The following is a 23,685-nucleotide window of genomic DNA, read 5'->3' as shown; positions in this document are numbered from 1 at the left end:
TTTTGAGGGTTCCACTACTTTCAACCACAATTCGGCTTCAGTTGACATTTCTACTTAGTGCCCCACCTAAAATAAATCTCCATCTTTGCTAATCTAAAGTCTGTCATGTTTCTCTTTACTTCTGCTCTCTACCTACCCAGGAAATTTGTGTTTTGCCCAAGGCAAGAGACAGAGCTGAGTAACACAGAGGGCTTTCCCCCCCCCAAAAAAAAAATGAGGGTCAGGCATTGTTTCTTTGTCCCAGAATGCTAGGTGTAATCCAGTACCTGCAACACCTCGCAGTGACTAATCCAGCCAGTCTGCAACCTCTATCTTGAGGTGGAGTCTAAGCTGCAGACTTCATGACAACAACATCTGCCCTAATGTTTGTATCTTTCACTCCATGCTCCCCTTGCTTTTTGTACCATCTAGCCTGATGAAGAGTTCTGGAGAACACGAGAGCTTGCACACCCTTTTGTGGCATTTTGTTGTTTTTTTAAAAAAAAAACTTATTACATTTCTATACCACCCAATAGCCGAAGCTCTCTGGGCAGTTGGTCCTAATATAGGAATTTCCTAACTGTGAACTTTGGATTTTTTTTTCCCCCTCACAGATCAGTGCAGATATCTTTCATTTTTTAGGAAAGTGTTTGCATTGATGGGCTCTGAGCCATTCAAATCAGGTGTGATTTTCTCCCTGCTTTTTTAAATCCCTGGTCTTAACACAAAGCACTGAGGCAGGCGCCCTTCCCCAACCTGATGCCTCCCAGATGCATTCGACTAAGAATCTCATCATCCTCAGCCAACATGGCCATTGGCCATGCTGGCTGAGGGTGATGGGAGTTCTAGTCCAACAAGTCTCAAGGGCACCAAGTTGGGGGGGAGGGTGCATAAAGCTTGCTTCCCCCAGGCACTGCTGCTTGTGACCAGAGGGAGGGAGAAGACCCAGAGCAGGGGAGGGCAGACTTTATTTTTTACTGCTTTGTTTTTTACTAGAACCCCGAGATTCACCAACCGGAGCCTGGTGCAAAAGGCACACACTTAATATTAAAAAGAATTCTGAGTCCAGGAATTTGTTTTGTGTATCAGACTGAATCGTGTGCCCAGTCCTTCCACACAGAGATCAACTCCCAGTTTTCACCCCAAGCTTTCTTCATTCCAGCAGTATTGGGGGTGGGGGTCATTTTGTGGCAATTGTTTGGGAGTCAGAAATCTTTGCCTATGTACCAGCAGATCCTGATCTATTTTCTGCCCACCTTGGACTAGAGCACAAATTCCCTTCCCCAACGCACCTACCAACACACCTGTGGGGACTCCTTTAAAACAGGAGCTCCACCCCCTCCTTTGAGAGAAAGGAACCTTCCTTTTTCCTCAGGCAGCAGTTTAGCCCATTCTTTGGGCAACTATTCTTTTGTTAGGTTAATGCTCCATAATGGCTGGCTAATGGCTGGGAGATTTGCTGACTATTCTGATGACCTAGCCATCAGAGCTGTGGAGAAGGTGCCTTTCCTCCTCCCTGCAAGCTAAAGGTTGACAAGATGATGTAAAACAGAGAGGGTGTTTCCAGACAAGACTTTTTATCCTGCAATCCAATCCCACTGCCTTGTTTTTGAAATTTTACAGGGATCCAGATGACCTGCCTTCCATTTGTGACCCTCCAGTGTTTTCCCTCTGCTTCTTCTTGACAGATAAAATCTGTGAAGGAGGGAAAGACAGAATAGCTGCACAAGGCCTTTTGACTGATAGTGCTAGGAGCCCTCTTTCTGGAAGCACCCAGAGAGTGTTTCATGCACACAGGCAGAATCAGACAGATAAGGGGAGTTGGCTGCAGGCATCTCGGTGGTGCTGGGCCTCTCTCTGAGGATCTGATGAGCGGGTTGCGGATCTGCTATCAGAGAGCAGCGTGTGCTCTTTGCCTGGACTTATGCCCTACTTCAGCCTTCTGCAACCTGTTGCCCTCCAGATGTGTTGGACCACAACTTGTCCAACACGTCTGGAGGGGACCAGATTGTAAGTTTGGAAATAAGTCAAATATTCCAAAAATGCCCTAATGCCTCCAAGGCATTTGCCCCCAAAGGAAACACAAACCCCAAAGAAGCACTACCCCTGAAAGTTCTTGCTGCTCCAGGAAGCAGGGAGCATGCACACTGGCGCCACCTTCTAGCATCCCGTAGCAGGAGGGGCAGAAGAGCAGACTGCAATCCCCCATGGTGGGAGACGAGACAGGGAAAGCCATTTCACATCTGCCGTGGCGGTCCTGGAGATCTACGTCAAAAATAAATCCACCATCACTGTACCTTGTGTTTGCGATTCTCTCGCGCCATTCTTCTGAGAGGAAGTCTCCTCTTTCCAGCTACAATGACAGGAGAGAAGAACGGATCTTGAAATTCCCATTTTAACTTGGCCAGTGTTAGCATTACATATCAACTACAATGCCCCAGGAGAGGGAGGGAGAGACAGAAAGAAAACATCTACGGAGTCCAAGTCCTCGCTGGTTCTATTACTTTCTTTCTGCCAACCATTCATCCAACCTCAATCCTCTGTTTTGATACCACATTAATTACTACAGCAACATAACCAGTCACTTGTCTTGTTTGTAAGCCCATCTAAGATCTCACGATGCTAGTCTATTTTTTCCTCTGACTTTTTTATTGCTTAACCAAAAGCAGCTGCGGAGGCTACAGTCTTGGGCGGGGGGGGGGGGGCTGTTTAACCATTTCCCCTTCAACCATTTCCCCACTCCCCAGTATCTCCCACCACCACCTCCTGAAGTTGCAATTCCACCCACCATGGAATAAAGAGACAGGTAGCCATAGTCTTTCCCTTTCATAGCTGGGGAGGGTGGATTTTGAGCAGGACAGCCAGAGGTGGAAGAGTTAAGCAGCGTCGCTCACCCCCACAGGTCAGGAGTACCACCTCCAAGACTGCCTTTGATAGAAGAAAAATGGGGGGGGGGAGCGCGCACGCACGTGTGTACACCCCCCCCCCCCGAACGCCAATATATAGTTACAAGATTTTAGAGGTTTTGGTATCTACTCTTAACCTAGTATTTGAATTGTGGTAGGACCCAGCCTAGTACTGGGAGCCAGTGGAGCCAGGCTGTTCTTTCTGTGGCTGTAGAAACCTTACGAATCGAGAAGGTTGTTATTGTCCGTAAGGGCCTGCCAAACGTTTTGAGCCAGTATTGTGTAGCGTCTAGAGCAGCCTTCCCCAACCTGGTGCTCTCTAAGATGTATTAGGACTGCAACTCCCAATGGCCCTGCTGGCTGGGAATGATGGGAGTTGCAGTCCAACACATCTGGAGGGCACCAGGTTGTGGGAGACCCGGGTTCAAATCCTCAGCCATGAAGCTCACTGGGTGACCTTGGGGCTGTCACTCCCAGCTTAACGCACCTCACAGGATTGTTGTAAGGATATACAACCCCCCATCCCCACCCCCGGTAACAGCTTGGAATCTTCTAATTAATCCAGGCTTGTTAAAGGCCAAGCACCTGGTTGCTTGCAGCGAGGAAGGATCACCTCCAGGTGACCATAGGCACAAAAGCTTCTGGAAACTAGAAGATGGCTGGCTCTTCAAGGCACTCATGCAACTCAAGCTACAATTCAACAGCCTATTAAAAACATTTTGAGGCTGTTAGCCTGAATTAAATACATTTATAAAAAGTGGGATTTTGTGAATATATTTCGGGTATTAACATGGCGCTGAAATGGGGGGGGGGTGCACAGTGGTCACACACCTCTATCTTCTGCCTGACTTTTTTCTATTGGGGGCAAAGATTATATCAGGAAGCTGCAGCATGCCAGAATAATTGGAGCAGCAGCCGCCGCTGCCACATATGTGGCCTCCATAAAAACTGCTCCCCACAATCTCGTTTCTGCGGTCTCAGACATAGAAACTTAATCTCCTTAGTGAGCAATGCATAGACGGGACTATCTGCAACAGATATTTTTCATTTTCCTAGGCAGTGAAGGAGCCCCGATGTATCGAACTGTAATTGGCTCAACAAAGACAGACTTCAGAGCACTGCCTGTCCACTTCCCTTTTATTTAATTTATTAGAATATTTGGGTCCCACACTTTCCATTCCACTAAGGAATGTTAAAAGCAGCTAACATTTCCATCACACACACACACACACACACACACACACACAGCATTAGTGTCCAAGGAGGGGAGCATACAGTCCAAGAGCCCTTTGGAACAACAGTGCTGTTAAACCAAACAACAAAACACTGTCAAAGAACAGCCCATGTGGCAGAGAATTCCAAAACCTGGGAGTAACCCTTCCCCCACAACTGCAGCCCTGGATGGGATGCAGAGCAATGCCTTCCCCAAGAACCTGAGTGGCTGAGCAAGAATATGCAGAAGTTGGGCCTTTGAATACCATAGTCCTAAACAGCACAGGACTCTAAAAAGGTAACCAGCACTTTGGGCTGGGCTCAGAATCAGACCAGAAGCCAATGCAGATGATGCAATAGTGGATATTGTTCCAGATATTTATTTAAGCTCCCTATTTCAGTGCGACTTCTCCAATTCATCAGGAGTTTTCCAAATTTAGGCCGCAGCACTGAGGCAGGTTACGCTCTTCCCCCCCCCCCCCCCCCGGTAGGCCTACCCAGAAGAGTCTGTGGAAATGATGTTCATGGCAACCAGAGTCTGAGCCTTGGCCATGAGAGGCAGCTGGCATCTCAAGTGGAGGCAATGGAAAAACATACGACTTGAGGACTACACACATTAAGAAAGCAGCAGCTTTCCAGAAGTCTGCTTTTCTAGAGTTTTGGACTCCAAAATAAATCTGAAAAAGAAACCAGCACACAGTGCCCTACACAAACACACACACGCACACATGGGAAGAGCTCTGGCCAGGCTGACTGGCTAAGTGCATGACACTACATGCACAAAATCTCGTTCCAGCAGCCTCCATGCAGTACACTTGGCACAGAAATAATTGTTTGCTCTGCCTGGAAAAGCACACACAACTATTTTTAAAATAATTATAATAATTTTTAAAAACCCGAAGGAGCAGCAGGAATCCAATGCTGTGGGACATGGCTCCGTTTCAAAGCCGCAGGAGGCACTGGAGGGCTTTTTCAAATATCTGAGCGGCTGAAAAGTTCCCGCTGAAAAGGGAGCGTTAAGTATATCTATCTGGAACAAGTTAATATCCTGCTGGCTGTTTTGCAGCAAAAGAGCAGACCGTTAAACTGCCCTTTTGCACAGGGGTGGAGGGGGGTGGGCAGAGAGCGCGGAGAGACTGCAAAAAGCCCCAACTAATTGGGAAATGCTAACAAAGCTCGGAGCAGTAGGTAAGGTGCACGTCTGGGAAAAGATACAGAATAATCGGTAGGGGAGACGGTGGTTTCTGTCTCCCCAGCCAATCCCTGCAATTTGGACCCGACCCCACACCCCATTTTGGAATTCTAGCTCTCTGAACTTTGCCCCCAACCAAGTCATATCATATTTACTCATTCACAATACATCTTCTCTGTCAGGGTGGACACTGAGCCCATAGAATCCCAGAGTAGTTCTGATTCTGAGGTGGAGCAGCTGCTCCTGGGAGAGGCGCGCGCTCATCCTTCCCAGGGCCAACACCTGGCAGAGATTCCTCCCACCAGCATTCCTGACATAGATAGCGGTCCCGGGAGTGAGGGAGCGCAGGAAGAGGGCTTGCTGGATGCACGACGCCGACGCAGGGAGCGGCGCCAAATGGAGGGCACGGAAAGGAGGCGTAGTGCCCGGTTGACGCGCAAGCAACGGTTGCGCCCAGAGGTTCCAAGGGAAAAGGGGAGGGACTCTCCCTAGCCCATAAGTTCAGGGTCTGCCAGTGATTCTCCTTCAAACGGGGACCAACTGTTCCAACTGAGGGCATAGGTACTCTGCTGCTCATAGCTAGTCGCTAATAGTTGTTAAGTTGTAAAAAAGGAATAAAGCTTTGAAAGGAATCCCTTTGTCTGTGTCTGGACTTGGCTACTGGATTAGACTGAAAGAGGCCGCCAAGGAGTCCTTGACATTCTCCCCTTTGCCTGAAAAAAAGAAGTTGTAGCAACTCAACTTCTTGCATTTCTCCTCATTCAGATTAGGGAGGTGAATTTCAGCAAGAATCCAGAAAGGGGAAGGCAGGACAGTATCTCCGTGCCGAATACCTTCCACCCCGATATCTAATCCAGCCCGCATAAGGAAAAATTCAACATTATTAACGTAGCAGCCGATTATAATTCTCCCATTGTACATTGTACTAGTATATCTGTGTCCATCTCCTCTCCTAAAGCATACAGATAATTGAGCAACTTATTAGTTTATTAGGGAAATTGGGAGGAAGGCAATAGGTGAGAAGCATTAAGGGAAGAGAGAGAGACCTCATTACAACAGACATGCTAAAAATAACCACTTTACTGCCCCGAGATACCTGGCTAGCGTTCAGTGGGGGATACTTCTGTGTAGGAACCACAAGAACGCCATCTGTCTGTATTAATTGCAATGAAGAGCTTTTCGCCTTAACTCATTAACGGAAACACAAGCAGAAATGCCCAGAGGGAGCATCTAGCCAAGCTCTAAATCACCGGAGGATCTGAAAGTTAAGGAAAAAGGTGCCTCTTTCAGAAGGAATTCAGAGGCTAAACTTGCCATACGTGGCAAAAAGAGTTTTTTAGCTGCTGAGCTTTTGAGCCAGCAGTCGCATTCACATGTCACTTTATGACATGAACAATGGCTTCATAAACGAGAACATGAACGAGCACTGGGCTGGTGCATATAGCCCTCTCACTCTCACTCCACCCCGCTCTTTGTACGAGCAGGTAAACCAACCAGGAAAGGGAGAGCTGTGTGTGATATCCCAACGCGGCTTGTTTACTCTGCTCAAACAAGCTAGGATTGTAGACCGGCTTTAAACAATGTGGGGGTTGGACTTGATGGCCTTGTAGGCCCCTTCCAACCCTACTATTCTATGATAAACCAGGGTTTGTTGTTGCATTACAATTCCCGGCTTGTTTGGGCACAATAAATCATAATGCAAGGTTCGGATGTCACACAAGGCTCTCCCTTTCCCCATTCGTTTACCCCACTCATGCAAAGGAAAGGGTGAAGTGGGAGTAAATGGCTTGTGTGCACCAGCATGCAGCTTGTTCACATTCTGGTTTATTAAGCAATAATTCATGGCTGATGTGTGAATGTGGCCACTGATTAAAGCTCGGTGGCGAAAGAGCTCTTTCTGATATTTGCAAGTTTAGCCTCTGAATTTTTTCTAAGAGAGAAGAACCCTTTCCCTTAAATTTCAGACCTATAGATGACACGAGGCTTTCACACAACAACAATTTCCTTCACTGTCACAAGGACTAGAACCCCATTCGGGTTTTCAGAGTCCGGATTTCATCATCGTAGCCTGTAAAGTACTTGGAGCCTTTGAAGCTCCCACACCAAAAGGAAAAATGTTATCCATATTAGGGTTGGGGGAAGAGTTGCTTGTTTTTAACGGTAAACGTTGTGGTTCAGTTTCACTCACTGTGTAATCTGCGTGTTTTTTCCCATACCATTTCATCCACTTTCTGAATTCTTTGTCCATCGTCTAGAAAGGAGAGGGGGAGAAGGGGGAACACACAAGAGAAAAAATTGCCATTAGTATTATTTATTTTATTTTATTTGAATTACACACACACACACACACACACACACTGCTTAATATAATAAAATCTCTAAGTGGTATACATATGATGATATTCAAATCACAGCTTAAAATACTATTAAAAACAATTTAGACTACAACAACAATGAAAGCAATTGAAAAAACCAGTAAAATGAAGCAGCAGCATGATTCATTACAATTAAATCAGACTTGTTACTTTTTCAGCAAACTGTGGAAAGTAACAACTAGGATAGCACTTTTAACAAGAGCTGGTCACCACGCACAAGGCTTGCACTAACAGAATCATAAGATTTTAAGGATTGGAAGGAGGCTGAAGATCATTTAGTCTGACCCCCAGCAGAAGCATGGCAGAATCTCCACCAAGAGACAGGGTAGGCAGATGAGCAGTTGGGCTGACAACCGGGAAGTTCAACTCTGGCATTGTCATTCGAGGAGTGGCCATCGCTCAGTGGTAGCACACACATGTTGCGTGCAGGAAGTCCCCAGATCAAGCTGTGGTGTCAGGGCCCAGCTTCAGTACTGCGGTGGGCCTTGTAGGTTATAGCCAGGATCTGATTGGAAGTAGCCTGGAAGGGCTTGGGCCTATTCAGTTTCTGGAATGTCAGCATCTGTGTGAGCTTCTCTCTGTCAGTGTGCTCAGAGCAGAGCCAGCGGGAGTCACCCAACTCCCTGTCCGCCTGCTGGTCTGGCCTTGGCAGGCAGGGAGGCTGGAAGCTGTCGGTGAGAACCTGACACAGGTGGGGCGGGGTTTGCGGAAGGGTCGCCCAGGTTGAAGCGTCACTGCTGGAGGGCTGAGCAGTGCCGCCCTGTTTAGACACGGGCCTTGCTGAAAGGCTAAAGGCCCTCGTCTGTCCAGGGATCCGGAGGGGGTGTCCTATGGTCACGCCTTCCCTTTTAAGCTGATGCCAAGGCGAAGAGCCTTTGCTAGGCACATCTCACCTTCATTGCCCAAAGCCTTCTCTGTTTGGATCCATCATCGTCTGGGCTTTTGGAGGCTGTCTGCACATGGACTGGAACTTTGGATTGCTAAGGACTTGCCATGAAAAGTACTGTGAGGCTTTTCATAGACTTGAACTCTCATTGCTGTGGATTGTGTGTCTGTGTTTGTAGTCAGCTCAGTGTACGGCAGGCTGGGTTTGACCTATGACTTTTGGACTTCTCTCTGCCAGAAATCATGCAGCGTGGAGTTGCCAATGCAAAAGCGGTGGCCTGGAACTCCTTGCGTGTGTGGGTATGCCCTTCCCTTGACCTTGATGGGCCTTGACCAGGTAGCCTGGAGTTAACAACAAAAGATTCAAAGTTGGACTCTCTATGGGTGTGGGTTGCTTAAGCCCTTCAAGAAGTTACCCCTTGTTTGCCTGATGGGTTCATTCCAGGAATCATTCCCTTTCCTGTCCAGGGTTGGGGCCCCGTGAAAGGATTGTCTGGGTTAGGTACCCAGGAATCCAGAGTCCCTTCCCTTGTGTTCAGAACCGTGGAGATGGCAACGGAGAAACCACGTTGATGAGGATCTCAGTCACGGTAGTAGTGTTTAGCTTTAGACTGTTCTGGAATTACACAGCACCTATAGCTACTGACCATCAGCTATATGATTTCTGAAGAGTGTAACCATTAAGCTTTTGCCGTGGGATTCCCTGTAATAAAGAAATCTCACTGATTTGGGTGTCCAGTGTCAGATTGCCTGAGCATGTGCACTGGGGGGATCAGGAAACCTGACAGCATGTTCCTAGCAAAGGCTCTTTGCCTTTGCATCAGCTTAAAAGGGAAGGCGTGTCTGTAAGACACCCCCTCCAGATCCCTTGACAGACAAGGGCCTAATTTAGCCTTTCAGCAAGGCCCGTGTCTAAACAGGGCGGCACTGCTCAGCCCTCCAGCAGTGACGCTTCAACCTGGGCGACCCTTCCGCAAACCCCGCCCCACCTGTGTCAGGTTCTCACCGACAGCTTCCAGCCTCCCTGCCTGCCAAGGCCAGACCAGCAGGCGGACAGGGAGTTGGGTGACTCCCCCTGGCTCTGCTCTGAGAGCACTGACAGAGAGAAGCTCACACAGACGCTGACATTCCAGAAACTGAATAGGCCCCAGCCCTTCCAGGCTACTTCCAATCAGATCCTGGCTATAACCTACAAGGCCCACCGCAGTACTGAAGCTGGGCCCTGACACCTGGAGGCAGAGCTGCTGCCTCAGTGAGTTTTACCTGTGGAAGGCTATCCACCCCAGACTGGTCCCTGGGGAAACCTCTAGAAGGGGCTTGTTAGGAATTTCTAGCCATGAATGAGGATTTGATGAGTCTTAACATCTCTGTACTGGAGCAGCGTGTTGCTCATACAGCTCATTGTGCACTTCCACAGTTGTGCCATAAAAGATAACGAGAAGACTGCAGAGACTGAAATAATGCCCAGCCTGGACTTCAAGTATTATAAATTAACAGCCACAGTTCTTTTGGACTATATGCCCCAGCAAGCATGGCCAGTGGTTGGGGACTATGGGAGTTGTAGTCCAAAACATCTGTAGGGCACAAGGTTGTCTACCTGCTTACCTGGGAGCTTCTGTGCTGTCTCCCTAATTCTGGCCTAATTCTAATGGGAGATGTGCCTCATTTTGCACAATGCCTTGTGAGAAGCACCTGTGCTGCCTTATTCAGTCCTGGCTGCTCTAGAATTTGTCTTTGTGCATGAAAGATCCATGCCAATCCACAATAGTGGCAAGGCAAGCCAGGGCGTAGCTTACAGCACCAAGCCAAGAGTGGTTAGACGAGTTGGGCAGGGGTGAGTCCTTTCATTTCTTTCGCCTTGCACAGGACTGGGTCAGCACCCATCTTTAGTCTTGTGACCTAACTTCATTGGGCAAAGAGAAATGTGAGGGCTGTTACTGGAAGGTCTACAGCCAAAAAGGGAGTAACTTATCTGTTCGCCCCCCCCCCCCGTATTTTTCATGGATATTGTGGGTACTTTTATTAAGCTACTAGAGGCTGACTAAGTACTTTTCAGATTTCTTCACCTCTCTGCTTTTTCTCCCCCTCCACTTTTCCTTCCCATCACAGCCTCCTCCCTCAGGCCTCTGCATGCTTCTCTTCTAGGTCCTTAAGCCTCCTCCTCCTCTATGATCTGGGCAGCTCGGTTAGCGGCAGCTAGAAACCTTTCTTCCTGCCTGACCCACACCCCCATTACACTAGGCCAGCTCAGCATATCAAAACCAGATGCTTCCTTCCTTGCTGCCAGGTGCCTGGCATATCCTGTTAAAGGGATCTCAGGTAGCAAGGCTGGAAAAGATCCTTAAGCACATAAAATGAGCCCTGCTGAACGGACCAAAAGATTCTGTTCCCACAGTGGCCTACCAGATGCTTATGAGAAGCCCATGAGCAGGACATAAGCACAACAGCAGCCTCCAGCTTGTGTTCTCCAGCAACTGGTATACTGCCTCTGACACTGGAGGTAATATATAACCATCATAACTAGTAGCCCTTGATAGCCTTATCCTCCATGAATTTGTCTAATCCCCTTATAAAGCCATCTGAGTTTTATTTATTTATTTATTACATTTATATCCCTCCTTTTTTCCTTCCTGCAAGGAATCAAAGGTTGCTTACATGATCCTCCTCCTCTCCGTTTTATCCTCACAACAACCCTGTGTGGTAGGTTAGGCTTAGCGTCAGGGACTGGCCCAAAGTCACCCAGTGAGCTTCATGGTTGAGTGGGGACCAGAACCTGGATCTCCCAAGTCCCAGTCCTGCACTCTAACCACTACACCACACTGGCTGGCCATCTCTACATCTTATGGTGGCAACTCCACAGTTTAACTATGTGCTGTGTGAAGAAATCCTTCCTTTTATCTGTCTGAATCTCCCAACATTCAGTTTTATGGGCTGACTGCTTTGGGTTCTAGCATTATGAGAGAGGGAGAAAAATGTCTCCCTATCCACATTCTCCACACCATGCATAATTGTATCATGTCTCCCTTCGCTCGCCTTTTCCCTAAGCAGAACAGTCCCAGATGTTGTAACCTTTCCTCGTCGGGGAATTGCTACAGCCCCTTGGTCATTGTAGTTGCACTTTTCTGCACCCTTTACAGCTCTACAATATCCTTTTTTAGGTGCAGTAACCAGAAGGGTACAAAGTACTCCAAGTGTGGTTCCATCACAGATTTGTATAAGGGCAGTACCTTTGGAGAGCTGCTGCCAGTCAGCATACACAGCACTGGGACCAATGGTACTAGACTGACTGGGTGTACAGCAGCATCCACAGCTCAGTAGTAGAGCACAGGCTTAGCAGACAGCCCCAGATTCAATCCCCGGCATCTCCACTTAAAGAGTTAAAACAAACATGTGGAGGAGAAAGGCAGGGTAAAGCTGCTGCACTGCTTTCTACTGCACAGTGTAGAAAAGCAGCTTCAGATGTTCATTACTCCTGATGTGATGGACCCTGGCCTGGTTGCTTCAGTTACAGCAGAAGTGAGCAACCCTTTCTGTTGAGGGCTACATTCCCTCATAGGTAATCTGTTGGGGGCCACATATTGGCAGTGAGCAGGGCCGGAGCCAGCAGTGGGCAGGGCCAGAGCCCAAAGCCAAAATTCCTCACATTGCTCCCTTGTTTTCTGCCACCCCTTTTTCTTCCCTCTCTCTTCCTTTCCAACGCCATGGGCTGCCAAGGAAAGGACAGCTCACTCTTGCCAGAGGTCTGAACTAATTGCAAGCCAAGGGATTTTGAAACTGGGCCGAGGGCCACAGGTTGCTGACCCCATATTACAGCATCCCCTGTAAGAGAAGCTATTATTTGGTTCCCTATCCTGCCCACCCCATACAGACCTCCCAGGAAGTTGCCCTGTTGGCCAATATCCCTCTGTCAGTCATGACTCAGCAGAAATACAGCCTGTTGCAGCTTTTGTTGCTGCCTTCTTGTGCCTGCCCACCTCCATTTTCTCTGCCCAGATCTATTCAAGCCATCTATCAGAGACTTGGCTTTAGAACAACACTCTCTTAGGATGGATCCCCACGTAGTACAAAGCTAGGAAATTGCCAACAAAGGGCAAAGCTCAATTCAAATCCCAAATATAACAACTGAAAACTTGGCCTGCAATAATTCAAGACAGAATGGGCAGCTACATATCAACAGAGCCTCACTTTCTGAAATGACAGAGTCTGCTGAAACCAGCACGGCTCTATGTATCATACAATTAATTAGGAGCACAGAATGCAGCATTGCACACAAAATCTAGCTTCCTGGGGGGCTGAGCTTTCATTTTAAAAAGTGGCAAAGCCCTTATGATTTCACAGTCCCACTTGAAAGTGTGCGGTCAATGCCTGCTGCAGTCTTAGAAGCCAGAAGGGCTACTGAATGAGATCTGCAGAAGCTAAGCTTCAGTGCCCCCATAGTTCCTCCCACTTCTCTATGTCTAGCAAACCTATAATAAATTATATGACAGGCAAAAGTGGTAGAATTTAGCCACAAGGTTAGAAAAATTATGCAAAACTGCTCAAGTAGGACAGTTTCAATAGGTTGTAACATTCAGCCTTTCAGCACAGAATTTTAATTTAATTTTTTTAAAGCACAGTGTTCACACCACTCTGACTATATTTCTTTATAATACACTCAGTTCCCAACAAGGATCACAGGGCACTCTCCAATTCTAATCTGAGAGGCTACCTTACCTCAGCATATTTGGCGGGAATATCAGCTTTCTCCACGCCGTAGTGATGCTTGCAGTTTGTGGCTGCAGCAACCTGTAGAACAACTTGACCCACACCTGAGATGGGAGGAGAAAGAACTACAGTTAGAAGCACAGCTACAAGACAATACGGGAAACCCAGCTGAAGAGAAAAAAATTGTATGTGTCAGAAAAAAACCCTGCAAGTTTATCACTGAAGCTCTGAAAAACATGTTCCCTTTGTGCAGACAGGGACACATGTATGACTGTAAGGTAGCTCCCTCTGCACAGGTAGCACAAAAAGATCAGAAATTTGTTTGCTGCACCACTGTATTTAACCATGCATAGGCCAGCCCATCATCCGACAATTTTATTTCTTTCAGTTTGTAATTGTTGGCATTGATTGTTTTAATTGATTTTTACTGTTTTGTCATATTCTGTCTTTTATTACGTATGCCACCTTGGGAGGGCTTCACCCTTAAAGGCGCTCTGAAAATAATGTAAAATAAATACACTTGTAAACTTTATAAGCTGGGTTTATGTTTTGATTTGGATGTGGTCCTTCATGGTTTTGCTGAACTGCATGCTTAAAATTGGTTTCACTGATTTTTTTTATTTGTTATTTTCTTTTGCAGTGAACAGCCAGCGAGAGGAGGGGTTGTAGCTTAGTGGGAAAGCACCTGCTTGGTATGCAGATGGCCCCAGGTTCAATCCCCAGTATTTCCAGTTAAAGTATTTCAGGTAGCAGGGCTTGCGGGGGCGGGGGGGACTCTCTCTAATGCCCATCAGAAAAGACAATCGTGGGCCAGGTGGACCAATGGTCTAATTCAGTATAAGGCAGATTTAATGCATTCAGTCACAATCAAATCAAATGATACTGACATTGGCAAGATTACAGTTTAAAAATAGGGATGTCCCAATGTCTTTACTCACGGAGGGGAGCAACACACATCTTTCCTACAGCTTGAGAAATTCACTTTTTACCCAAGGTTTTAATATCCAGTTTAAAAAAAGAACACATCTTGGGACTGTTGGCTCTAAAGGCCAAAAACTGGACTTTGAATTGAGTCCAGAAACAAATGGGTAACCATTGTAATCGACACAAGATCAGAGTTCTATGTTCTACAGGTGCCAGAGAAAAAACTGGCCACCACATTTTGAACAGAAGAAAGCTTCCGGACCTGCTGTCAAGTCCCCTGGTTCTCTCCTTTTGCAATCAACACACTCCAGGATACCAGGCTTCAGGCTCACTACTTTATTAGTGACTGACCAGGCTCTTTACAAATGCAAATCCTCGGAGACTCTCAGGCTACAAAGGAAAACAGCTACTCCACACAATTATGAATATCAGTAGAGGAGCCAAGAGGGAATCAGAGACGTTGCGGCAGTTTGAAGAAGATTGCCAGCAGTTTGAAGAAGAACTTGCCGGCCAGAATAACTTAGGGGGGGACGCCCCTCCCTTACAGTTGTGCCCTCCTACGTAGGCTCTCATGCGTAGCCAACCGGGTGGAACGTCTGAGCTCCGCCTCTAACTTTTCCTGCTTCGCTCTGCGCCGGACTCTAGCATCCTTCAGGTCACACTGTCAGGAGTGCCCTAGTGGCCTCTCTCAGTACACTCCAATAGCCAACTCAAGACACAGACAAAAGGATTCTTTGCAAGGCTTTAATCCTTTTACAACTTAATGACTCTTTCAGATGCTAATCACCAGCGACTAAGCAAGGAACAGCAGAGTGGCCTATGCTCTGAGTAGGCAGTTGATCCCCGTTTGAAGGAGAATCACTTGAAGACCCTGAACTTATGGGCTAGGGAGAGATCCTCCCTCTTTCCCGTGGGTCCTTGGGACACGACCGTCGTTTGAGCGCCAAATGAGTGGAGTGCCTCCTATCAGCGCCCTCCATCTGGCGCTGCTCCCTGCGTCTGCGCCAAGCGTCCAGCAAGCCCCCCTCCCATGCTCTCTTGCTGCCAGGGTCACTATCTATCCCAGGAATGCTGGCAGGAGAAATCTCTGCCAGCTGCTGTGCCTGTGAGGGATGAGCTGGCTCCTCTCCCACGGATTGCTGATCCTCCTCAGAATCAGAACTGCTCTGGGGCGCTATGGGCTCAGTTTCCACCCTGACACACCCCCCCCCCCGTGTTCTCCTCTTCCTCCAAGACCTGAGTTCTCACAGGGGAAAAAAAAGGGGGGGGGCTTCAGGTCAAGCCATCTGTGTGCCAAGTTCCTGAGAAGAATGTCTATCCATATCTGAGCTCACTAGGAAGGAAGCCTCCTCCAGTTCTGGCTGTCCCCATTCTGAGTCTGAGCTGCTAACTATCCCCACACGCTCAGAATCATTCCTGACATCTGTTTTCAAAACAGCAGTCCCATGGACAGTGAACTGCAACAGCCAGTCTGGAGGTTAACTAGAACAGGGGGTGGGCAGAAGGTAGATCTCCAGATGTTTTGGACTTCAACTCCCAGAAGCCCCTACCAGCATGCTCAATGGTTAGGAATGCTGGGAGCTGAAGTCCAAAACATTTGGGAGATCCAATTCCTGCCAACTTCTGAACGAGAGCATGGCTAAATGAACCCAAGCCTGTCTTCAGAGAAGCACAGACAAGTTTTGTAGGCACTAAAGAGCATTTCAAAACTAGCATTCAGTCCACCTGATCACAGCTTCATCCACGTATCCAAGACATTGTTTCATCTAACCTACAATCCTGTACCGTTCAGCTCATGAAAAGCACCAAGAATATGAGTCTCTCTTAAAGGCAGTCATCGGGGGGTGGGGAGAGAAAGCACTCATGACCACTTCCTTTGTTCACTGATCAGATTGCAGGAAGCCATGTCGGTAATGGAGGTGGTGCTGCTGCTGCAGTCATTAAATCTCTGCTAATTAAGCATCTAGCAGGAAGTAATGGGGAAATACAATACTCAAGGATGCCTTAACATTAAGACTCCTCATGTGCCACAGTAGTGTGTACAGCCGGAAGCTTTTGGAAAACTGGCATTGGCATGCCGCAGGTGTGCACAACACTTTTGCATGGTTCTTCTGATCCCAGCCACTGACTTTGTTTCTTTGTGCTAAGTGAAAGCTAACCAACGGAAGTGAAGGAGAAATCTATAATGGCAGAGAGACATGAATGCCACTTTATTAGCTGCACCAACTGAAGCTCGGCCCCTTAACCTCTGGATTCCACTTGCACCTGCTATGTTCTGCTTTCAGCCAAAACCAGAAACATGTTTTTTCTCTGCAGTCACAAGGGCTAGAAACCTGAATCTTTTCTAAACCAAAATTGTAAGATTAAGGATTTCTGGCCAGGCCACAAAAACCCACCGGAGGTGCCATATTCTATGCCCTACAGTGGGCCCAGAGCCATGAAGATGTCCAGACATTCTGATATGGAAAATTTCTAAATTGAGAAATAAAAGGAGCAAAAAGCACAGACAATGGCCCAGGTCAGGCTTCATAACCATGATATGGCCACGGGGGTCACACCTTGTGCTCACATCCTCCTTCCTCCATCCACAACCACACTGTTTCTTTCCACCACTTCTTGGTTCTCAATTCCCAATTATGCCAACTATGACTGCTGCAAACCAAAGTTTGCCCCCACCAAATCAAAACTGGAAGCCTGCTTTAGCTATGGTTTAAAATTCAAGTTTGGAGGTAAACATTCGATTTGGGGTAACCACAGTTCCCCCAGTTCATTAATGGTGAACTACAGCTGCTGAACGTGAAGAAAATTAATGGTGAACTACAGCTACCAGGACATGAAGAATCAGTCCCAAGGAACAAGCCATGGTTTTGGCATCGCATCCAAACCGGGTCAGTGTTTGTGTGGTCTAGTGATTCTGCAAACAAACAAATTACACACATGAATAAAATTTTATATGAGACCAGAAGGCAATTCTATGCAACATGGTTTTAAAGGTGGGTACTGGAGAGGGAATTGTATGGTAATCACTCACCACTGCCTAAGTCTACAAACAGGTCATCTTCAGTCATTTTTATCTCATCTATCATCTGGGCCACCAAGTCAAAGGAAGTCTCTCCGTACACCTCTGGGGAAAAGGGTTCATAGTTGTTGAGTTTTTCTGGGTCGGTCACTGAGTGGTTATATACTTGCTGTAGGAGATGGCGGAGAAGCCCATTGGAAGGGCGGGTGTTCAGTTTCATGGGCTGGGTGGTTCCTTTCCACTGAAGAACAAAACAGAAAACCCACCTTAGCCTCTTCATTGATCTCAGCCAGAGTTGTTTCTTACCAACCAAAAGTACCTTTGTGGGAACAAAACTCCCCATGATCCTCGTTCACAGCCATAACAGCACCAAGTAAAACATAAGAAGTGGACAGAGAGTACGTAGACAGAGTTTAGGCCCGCAGTGAGGTGGCTGTGTGAATGATTCACTGTGAAACCTGTTTTGCCCTAATTTCTCATTACAGGCAGTCCTTCTACCATGCCACCACACAAGCATTCACTACAGCCATGGTAAAAAGGTCAGTAATTAATTTCCTTCTAAACCACTGAAGTTAAGTAAAACACTTAAGTTACCCAAAGCTTCAACATACATCCCTTTTTGGAATTACTGGGTCAGTTCAGACATCACACCAAACCACGGTTTGTGTTTCCCAACTAGCAGGCAAGCCACGGTTTGGAGCTCTTTGTCTGTTTCATTTTCACTCTGCTTAAAACTCCTGGCTCTAGAAGTAGAGAACATTAGAGCAGCACTACTAGATCAGTGCAAAGATCCATCTAGTGCAGCATCCTGTTCCCTACGGTGGCCCACAAGATGCTTCTTGGAAGCCCACAATTAAGGCATGAAGGCCACAGAGCTTCCCATTATTTGTGTCCCCAGAGTCTGGTATTCAGAGGTAGGCTGCCCCTGAACACAGAGGTTCCATAGAGCCATCATGACTAATAGCAGTCAATAAACCTCTCATCCTCCATGACTTTCTCTAATCTTTGGGTCTCCAAAATGGTGCCCATGGGCACCAATGTGCCTGCGGACACCTCTCTACGTAAATACTTACGTAGCCTATGACGGCAAAGACCAGGATGCAAATGGCGGCTGCGGCAGCCGGTCGAAAGACCAGCCGCCGCCATCCGGAACATCCACCCCAGGTAAGCTTTGTCCCAGGGGGAATCCGTGGGAGGGCAGAGGGGGGGGCAGGCCGTTCCACCACAGATTTCAGGGGGCCGAATGCCAGTGCATTCGGCCTCACTGAAATCCGTGGCGGAATTTTCTGCCATCCCTAATGACTGGCCACATCCACCATGGCAGCCACTTTGTAAGAGTACCTGTAATACACTCTTAACATTCCAAATGTGCCCACTGACCCAAAAATGTTAAGGAGCCCTAGCCCCTTTTAAAAGCCATGTAAGCGAATGGCCATCATCAATCAGAGGTGTAGTCCTGGCAGGTCTCACTGGGTCGTAAACCCTGTACTTTTTCTGGAGCTGGTTCCCAGCCAGGTCCCAGCCTACTGCTGTGGGGCAGGTGGCTGGAAGAGCCTGAGAGGCTGTAGCAAGCCCTAGAGCGGCCACTGCTGCTGCTATTGCAGGCTGCAGCAGCAACTACTCTCACTACTGCTATCATGAAGTGCAGGGCGTGGATTAGGAAGAGTGGCGAATTCCCCCCTCCCCCTCCCCCATCCAGAGAGCCCACCTGGGCAAGACAGCCTTAGCCCAGCAAAGAGAGCAGCTCAGCCTGGCCAGCAAAGGCTTACTTTACCCTCTTGCAGCCTTCCCTCCCTCCAAGCTGGAGGAGGTGCCCTGCCTGTCAGACTCCTTTGCCCGACATTGCTACTAATGCTGTGCCTGCGCCCGAGACTGCGCCTGCCCCATCGCTGTCTGGTTTTGGGGAAGGAGCCACGTGGGCCAGGCTTCGAGAGCTTGGTGGCTGCCTTCTCGAAGCTGCTGCTGGAGATGCTGACACTGAACTGGAGAGCAGCACTCTCCTGTCTGTTGATGAGCGGCCTCTTCACCCTCCTCCAGCCTGTGCCCCCTCAACAAGCTCAGACAGTTCTGGAGCTGCATGATAACTGAGGACACACTAGACAACATCAGACTCAGATAAGTTAACAGCTCAGTCAGTTTGGTGGCGGCGGAAGCTGAAAAAGGCTGCCGGGGGGGGGCTGGGGAGAGCAGAGAGAAGAAGGAGGGGAGTCTATGAGTGACAAACAAATGAAAAGTAAATTTAAAAATTAAATTAAAATTGCAAAAAATACCTGGAATGAAGCCCCATTGAAATCAATATCCTTACTTCTGAGGAGGCATATACGTGAGAATATATTGGGAGACCTGATGGGCAGGCCACCTTGCCTGCCTCCACACAGCCCTGGGCTGGGACACAGAATTTCTCCATCACATCTCTCAGCCAACCTTTCCCAACCCGGTGCCCTCTCTGTGTTGGACTGAAAATCCTATCATTCCCCCCACCCGCCAGCCAGCCTGGAGCCAATGGCAGTTGCCGTCCAACAAATCTGGAGGGCACCAGGTTGGGGAAGGCTGCAGCCTACTGCGTTTCTTCTTGACTGTTCCTGCAGAGGGTGAGGGCCTAAAGTGCACATTCAAAGCAACCCCGATGGCCTTTAAATAAATTTGTTAAGTAAAGTAGCTTTTATGTTGTTCTCCCTACACACATACTTCCCCCATATAAATGGCTTTGCCCTTACTTGAGAGTAAGCCCCCATACTTGAGAATAAGCCCCATGGGGCTTTCTCTATCCATGATAGGGTCACTATTTTATCTGAGGTAAAAAAAAATTACATCATTATTGTTGTCCACATTTGATGTATTACTTATTTAATTAATTGATTGGATGTATAGCCTACTTCATCCCAAAGGCTCAGGGCTAGTAACAATATGCTAATCAATCTACTTCATCTTTTCCTCTTGCTGCCCACCAAAAGACAGTCTGAATAAAACATTATTCAGCTGCTTCTGGAAGATGCACAGATTTGGTGTTTACAATATATGTGGTACTTTACAGAGAATCATAAGCAAAAAAGTCAGATCTTTGCCCCTAGAAGCTTACAATTTAAATGTTATGTGTAATCGGAAGTTACATAGCTATTTGAAACTTAATGTTTATTATATAAACTATTATTATGTTCTCCTTTTCCTCACACCGTTTAGATATAATGTGCCTTTTGGAAGTAAAGGTGTGGAGATGTGAATGGCCTAGACCCTTGTCTTCCTCTTGAAAACATGCTTAACAAAGAGACAGTGCTCCTGGAGGCGCTGTAGGACAGCTTTCACATTTGTTGATGTGAGTGGGGGTCCGAAAAAAATATAAGTAAATCATCCAGATAAATGATAAGAAAGGTGTCCAAATAATCGCGGAAGATGTCATTCATAAAATGTGAAAACATAGAGGGAGCTGATGCCAGGCCGAACGGCATGACTAAGTATTCATACTATCCGTAACGGCATGAGAAACTGGTCTTCCACTCATCCCCTTCCCGGATACGAATCAGATTAGAGGCACCATGCAGATCCTATAGTGAAAATCTTGGCTTGCCCCAAGCACTCCAGCATCTCCAGGATTAGGGGGAGGGGGTATTTGTCAGGGATAATAATGGCATTGAGGATCCTGTAGTCATGGACGGGATGGAGCTCCCCCAATTTCTTCTTCACGAACATAGCTGGAGCGCTGATGGGAGGTGGAGAGGCGAATAAAACTGCATGGCATGTTACTGTCCAAAAACTCCCACAGAGCTTGGAGTTCTGGCTCTAACATAGAGGACAGTCGCCCGGCCGGGATGGTGGCTCCTGGGATCAGGTCAACAGCGCATAAGGGTGGTAGGGGGGCAGTCCGTTGGCTTCGTTCTTGTAGAAAACATCCCAGAAAGGTGCATATTTTTCTGGTAGGTTCACCAGAGAAGAAAAGCTGCTTGGGGAAGATGAGGAGGGAGAGGAAAGGGTTAAAGCATGAGCCGGGGCCACGCTAGCTCCCGGGAAACAATGCTGTTGACAGTAAGGGGATGAAAAGTGCACTTGATGAAACTGCCAAGAATTCTGAGGATTGTGTTTAGCAAGCCAGGATATGCCCAGAACAATTTGGTATTGGGGCACCTTGGCCAGGTGAAATTGAATTTGCTCAATGTGCCCCTGGGAACGTAGGGTGCCTGGAGTTGTAATCCGAGTAACCGCTCCAGAAGAGAGAGTACTCTCGTTGATAGTCTCTATTTTCAATGGGGCGGGAAGGAGCAGAGCAGAAATGTTGCATTGCTGAGCAAACGTTTCATCCATAAAACTGGTAGTAGCCCCAGAGTCCACCAGCGCCATGACATGTCGTCCCCCCCGCCCCACTGGGAAGAATGGAGGTGCACAGGAAGCAGCAGATGGGACCAGGGAGAGACATGCAGTAGGGGTACCCCAGTTGTGGATGGTCCCTTCCCACTGGAGACCTCCAACAGACTCAGGGGGTGGCCTAGTCAGGCTTGGGGGACAGGAGGTGGGGAGGGAGATGGGGCTGTCGGTCGGGACTGGCAGAATCTGGCAAAGAGACCTTTCTTTCCACACCTGAAGCACCGACGTTCAATGCGCCGCTATTCCAGTTCTTCCAGCAATAGCATGGATTGGGTTGCTCCTAGTTGCATAGCGGTCTCCTCCACCCCTGCGGCAGGGCTGTGGAGGGGAGGGGGCAGCAGCTGTGGGGGGAATGGGAGGAGGGAAATCCCGGCTGCAGAGTGTCAGGAGCGCCCTAGCTGCCTCTTGCAGTCCCCTCCAATAGCCAACTCAGGACACAGATGGCGAGGATTCTTTCCACGGCTTTGTTCCTTTATTACTTTATGACTCTTACAGATACTAATCACTAGCGACTAAGCAGGGAACTGCACTGGGGTAGATAGCAGAGTAGCCTAAGCTCCAGGTAAGGCAGTTGGTCCCCATTTGGAGGAGAACCGCGGGAAGACTCTGAAATTATGGGCTATGGAGAGATCCTCCCTCTTTCCCTTGGGTCCTCAGGACGTGACCGTTGTTTGAGCGCCAAATAAAAGGAGTGCCTCCTTTTGGCACCCTCCATCTGTCGTCGCTCCCTGTGTCTGTGCCGAGCGTCCAGCGAGCCCCCCTCCAGCGCTCTCTCACTGCCAGGTTTACTATCCCTCTCAGGAATGCTGGCAGGAGGAATCTCTGCCAGCTGCTGTGCTTGTGAGAGATGAGCGAGCTCCTCTCCCATAGATTGCTGTTCTTCCTCAGAATCAGAACTGTTCTGGGGCTCTATGGGCTCAGTTTCCACCCTGACACAGAGCTCTTCTTGGCTTGTCGGCGCCCCTCCAGCCAACGGTCAATTTGTAGGCACGACTGGATGAGCTCCGCCAGCGTCAGTGGGCATGGCGCCCGCGCCAGCTCATCTAAGATCTCGTCATTCAAGTCATCCAAAAACTGGGCCACCAGAGCCGCATCATTCCACTGTAAATCCTGCATCAGCAAGCGAATACTGGTAGCATAACCCAAAACGGAGTCCTTGCCTTGCTTGAGGCGGCGGATATCCCAGGTCGCCGTCTACGCACAAAGGGGGTCACCAACCCGCCCCATCACATTCATGAAACCCTGGTAGTCTGCCAGCATGGGGTCATTAGCGAGGAGAAGCTCTGAAGCCCATTTAGCCGCCACACCTGAAAGCAGGTTAAGGATAAACCCCACACGAATCTGTTCTGTCTGGAAATCCTCTGGCCAGAGGCGCATATACAGTTCTGATTGGGCGCGGAAAATGTGGAACAGTCCTTTCTCTCCAGCAAATTTCTCCGGCAGTGTTACTGGGCATTTCTGACGGGGAGGGATCGGGGTGGAGTGGGTTGAGCAGCTGCTTTTAAGGCTTGAACAGTGATTGACCTGATCGCGAAGAGCCTGGTTCTCCTGCGTCAATGTGTTCAAAGCCAGTTCCATGGGGCCGTCTGAGAGCATGGTCAACGAAAGAGACCGATGAAGAGAGGAGAGAAAAAAAAAGAGGACGGCGGGCAAGCTGTCATGATTCCCTTAGCCCCCACTTCACTTCAATGCCCCAACATACACAGACGAGAGGCTTCCGTCTACAGCTTTTAATTCATTACTTCACAGGGTCATAGAGATGCAAATTCTCAGAGAAACTCTCCGTCTACCAAGGAATGCCTTCAGGGGATCCAAATGGAATTTACGCGAGTTGCCCACCATTTGAAGAGGGAGGCGGACTTGCTAGCCTAACTTCAGGGGGGGAAGTCCCTCTCTTCCCGTGAAGCCTCTAAGCACAGCTTCTCACGCAAGGCCAATCGAGTAGACCGTCTAAGTTCCGCCACTGCCTTCTCTCTCTTTGCTCTGCGACTGCGCCTGGCATCTGTTAGGCCAACCTCCTGTTTGCTGCCTCTCATGGGGGGGCAGGCGGGGAGGAGGGGCCCTCAAGCTCAGCCATCTGGACGTTTGTAACCTGAGAAGCAGGCCTACTCATATCTGGACTAGCCTAGGAAA

At 48.3% G+C, this 23,685-nt stretch overlaps 1 protein-coding gene across 5 annotated transcripts in view; it reads right to left on the bottom strand.

The window, feature by feature from the left end:
- Nucleotides 1-23,685, bottom strand: part of LOC146334133 (histone-lysine N-methyltransferase, H3 lysine-79 specific-like) — a 158,106-nt gene that overhangs the window by 58,049 nt on the left and 76,372 nt on the right. For 3 of the 5 annotated variants that reach the window (XM_084825120.1, XM_084825122.1, XM_084825123.1), the window contains exons 5-9: nt 17,209-17,437; nt 17,005-17,091; nt 13,263-13,357; nt 7,478-7,540; nt 2,277-2,332 (exon numbers count right to left, since the gene is read on the bottom strand). In XM_084825120.1, the coding sequence (XP_084681246.1) occupies nt 2,277-2,332; nt 7,478-7,540; nt 13,263-13,357; nt 17,005-17,091; nt 17,209-17,437 (530 nt within the window). The remainder of the gene's footprint in view (nt 1-2,276; nt 2,333-7,477; nt 7,541-13,262; nt 13,358-17,004; nt 17,092-17,208; nt 17,438-23,685) is intronic. The other 2 variants (XM_084825121.1, XM_084825124.1) reach the window with 1 other exon arrangement.

The sequence above is a fragment of the Heloderma suspectum genome, chromosome W (assembly GCF_057233095.1).
Source record: "Heloderma suspectum isolate Gila_16-S chromosome W, 16-S_ref, whole genome shotgun sequence".
NCBI classification, from domain to species: Eukaryota; Metazoa; Chordata; class Lepidosauria; order Squamata; family Helodermatidae; genus Heloderma; species Heloderma suspectum.
Note: the sequence above shows the minus strand (reverse complement) of the source record. Positions and strands in the feature narration are given on the sequence as shown.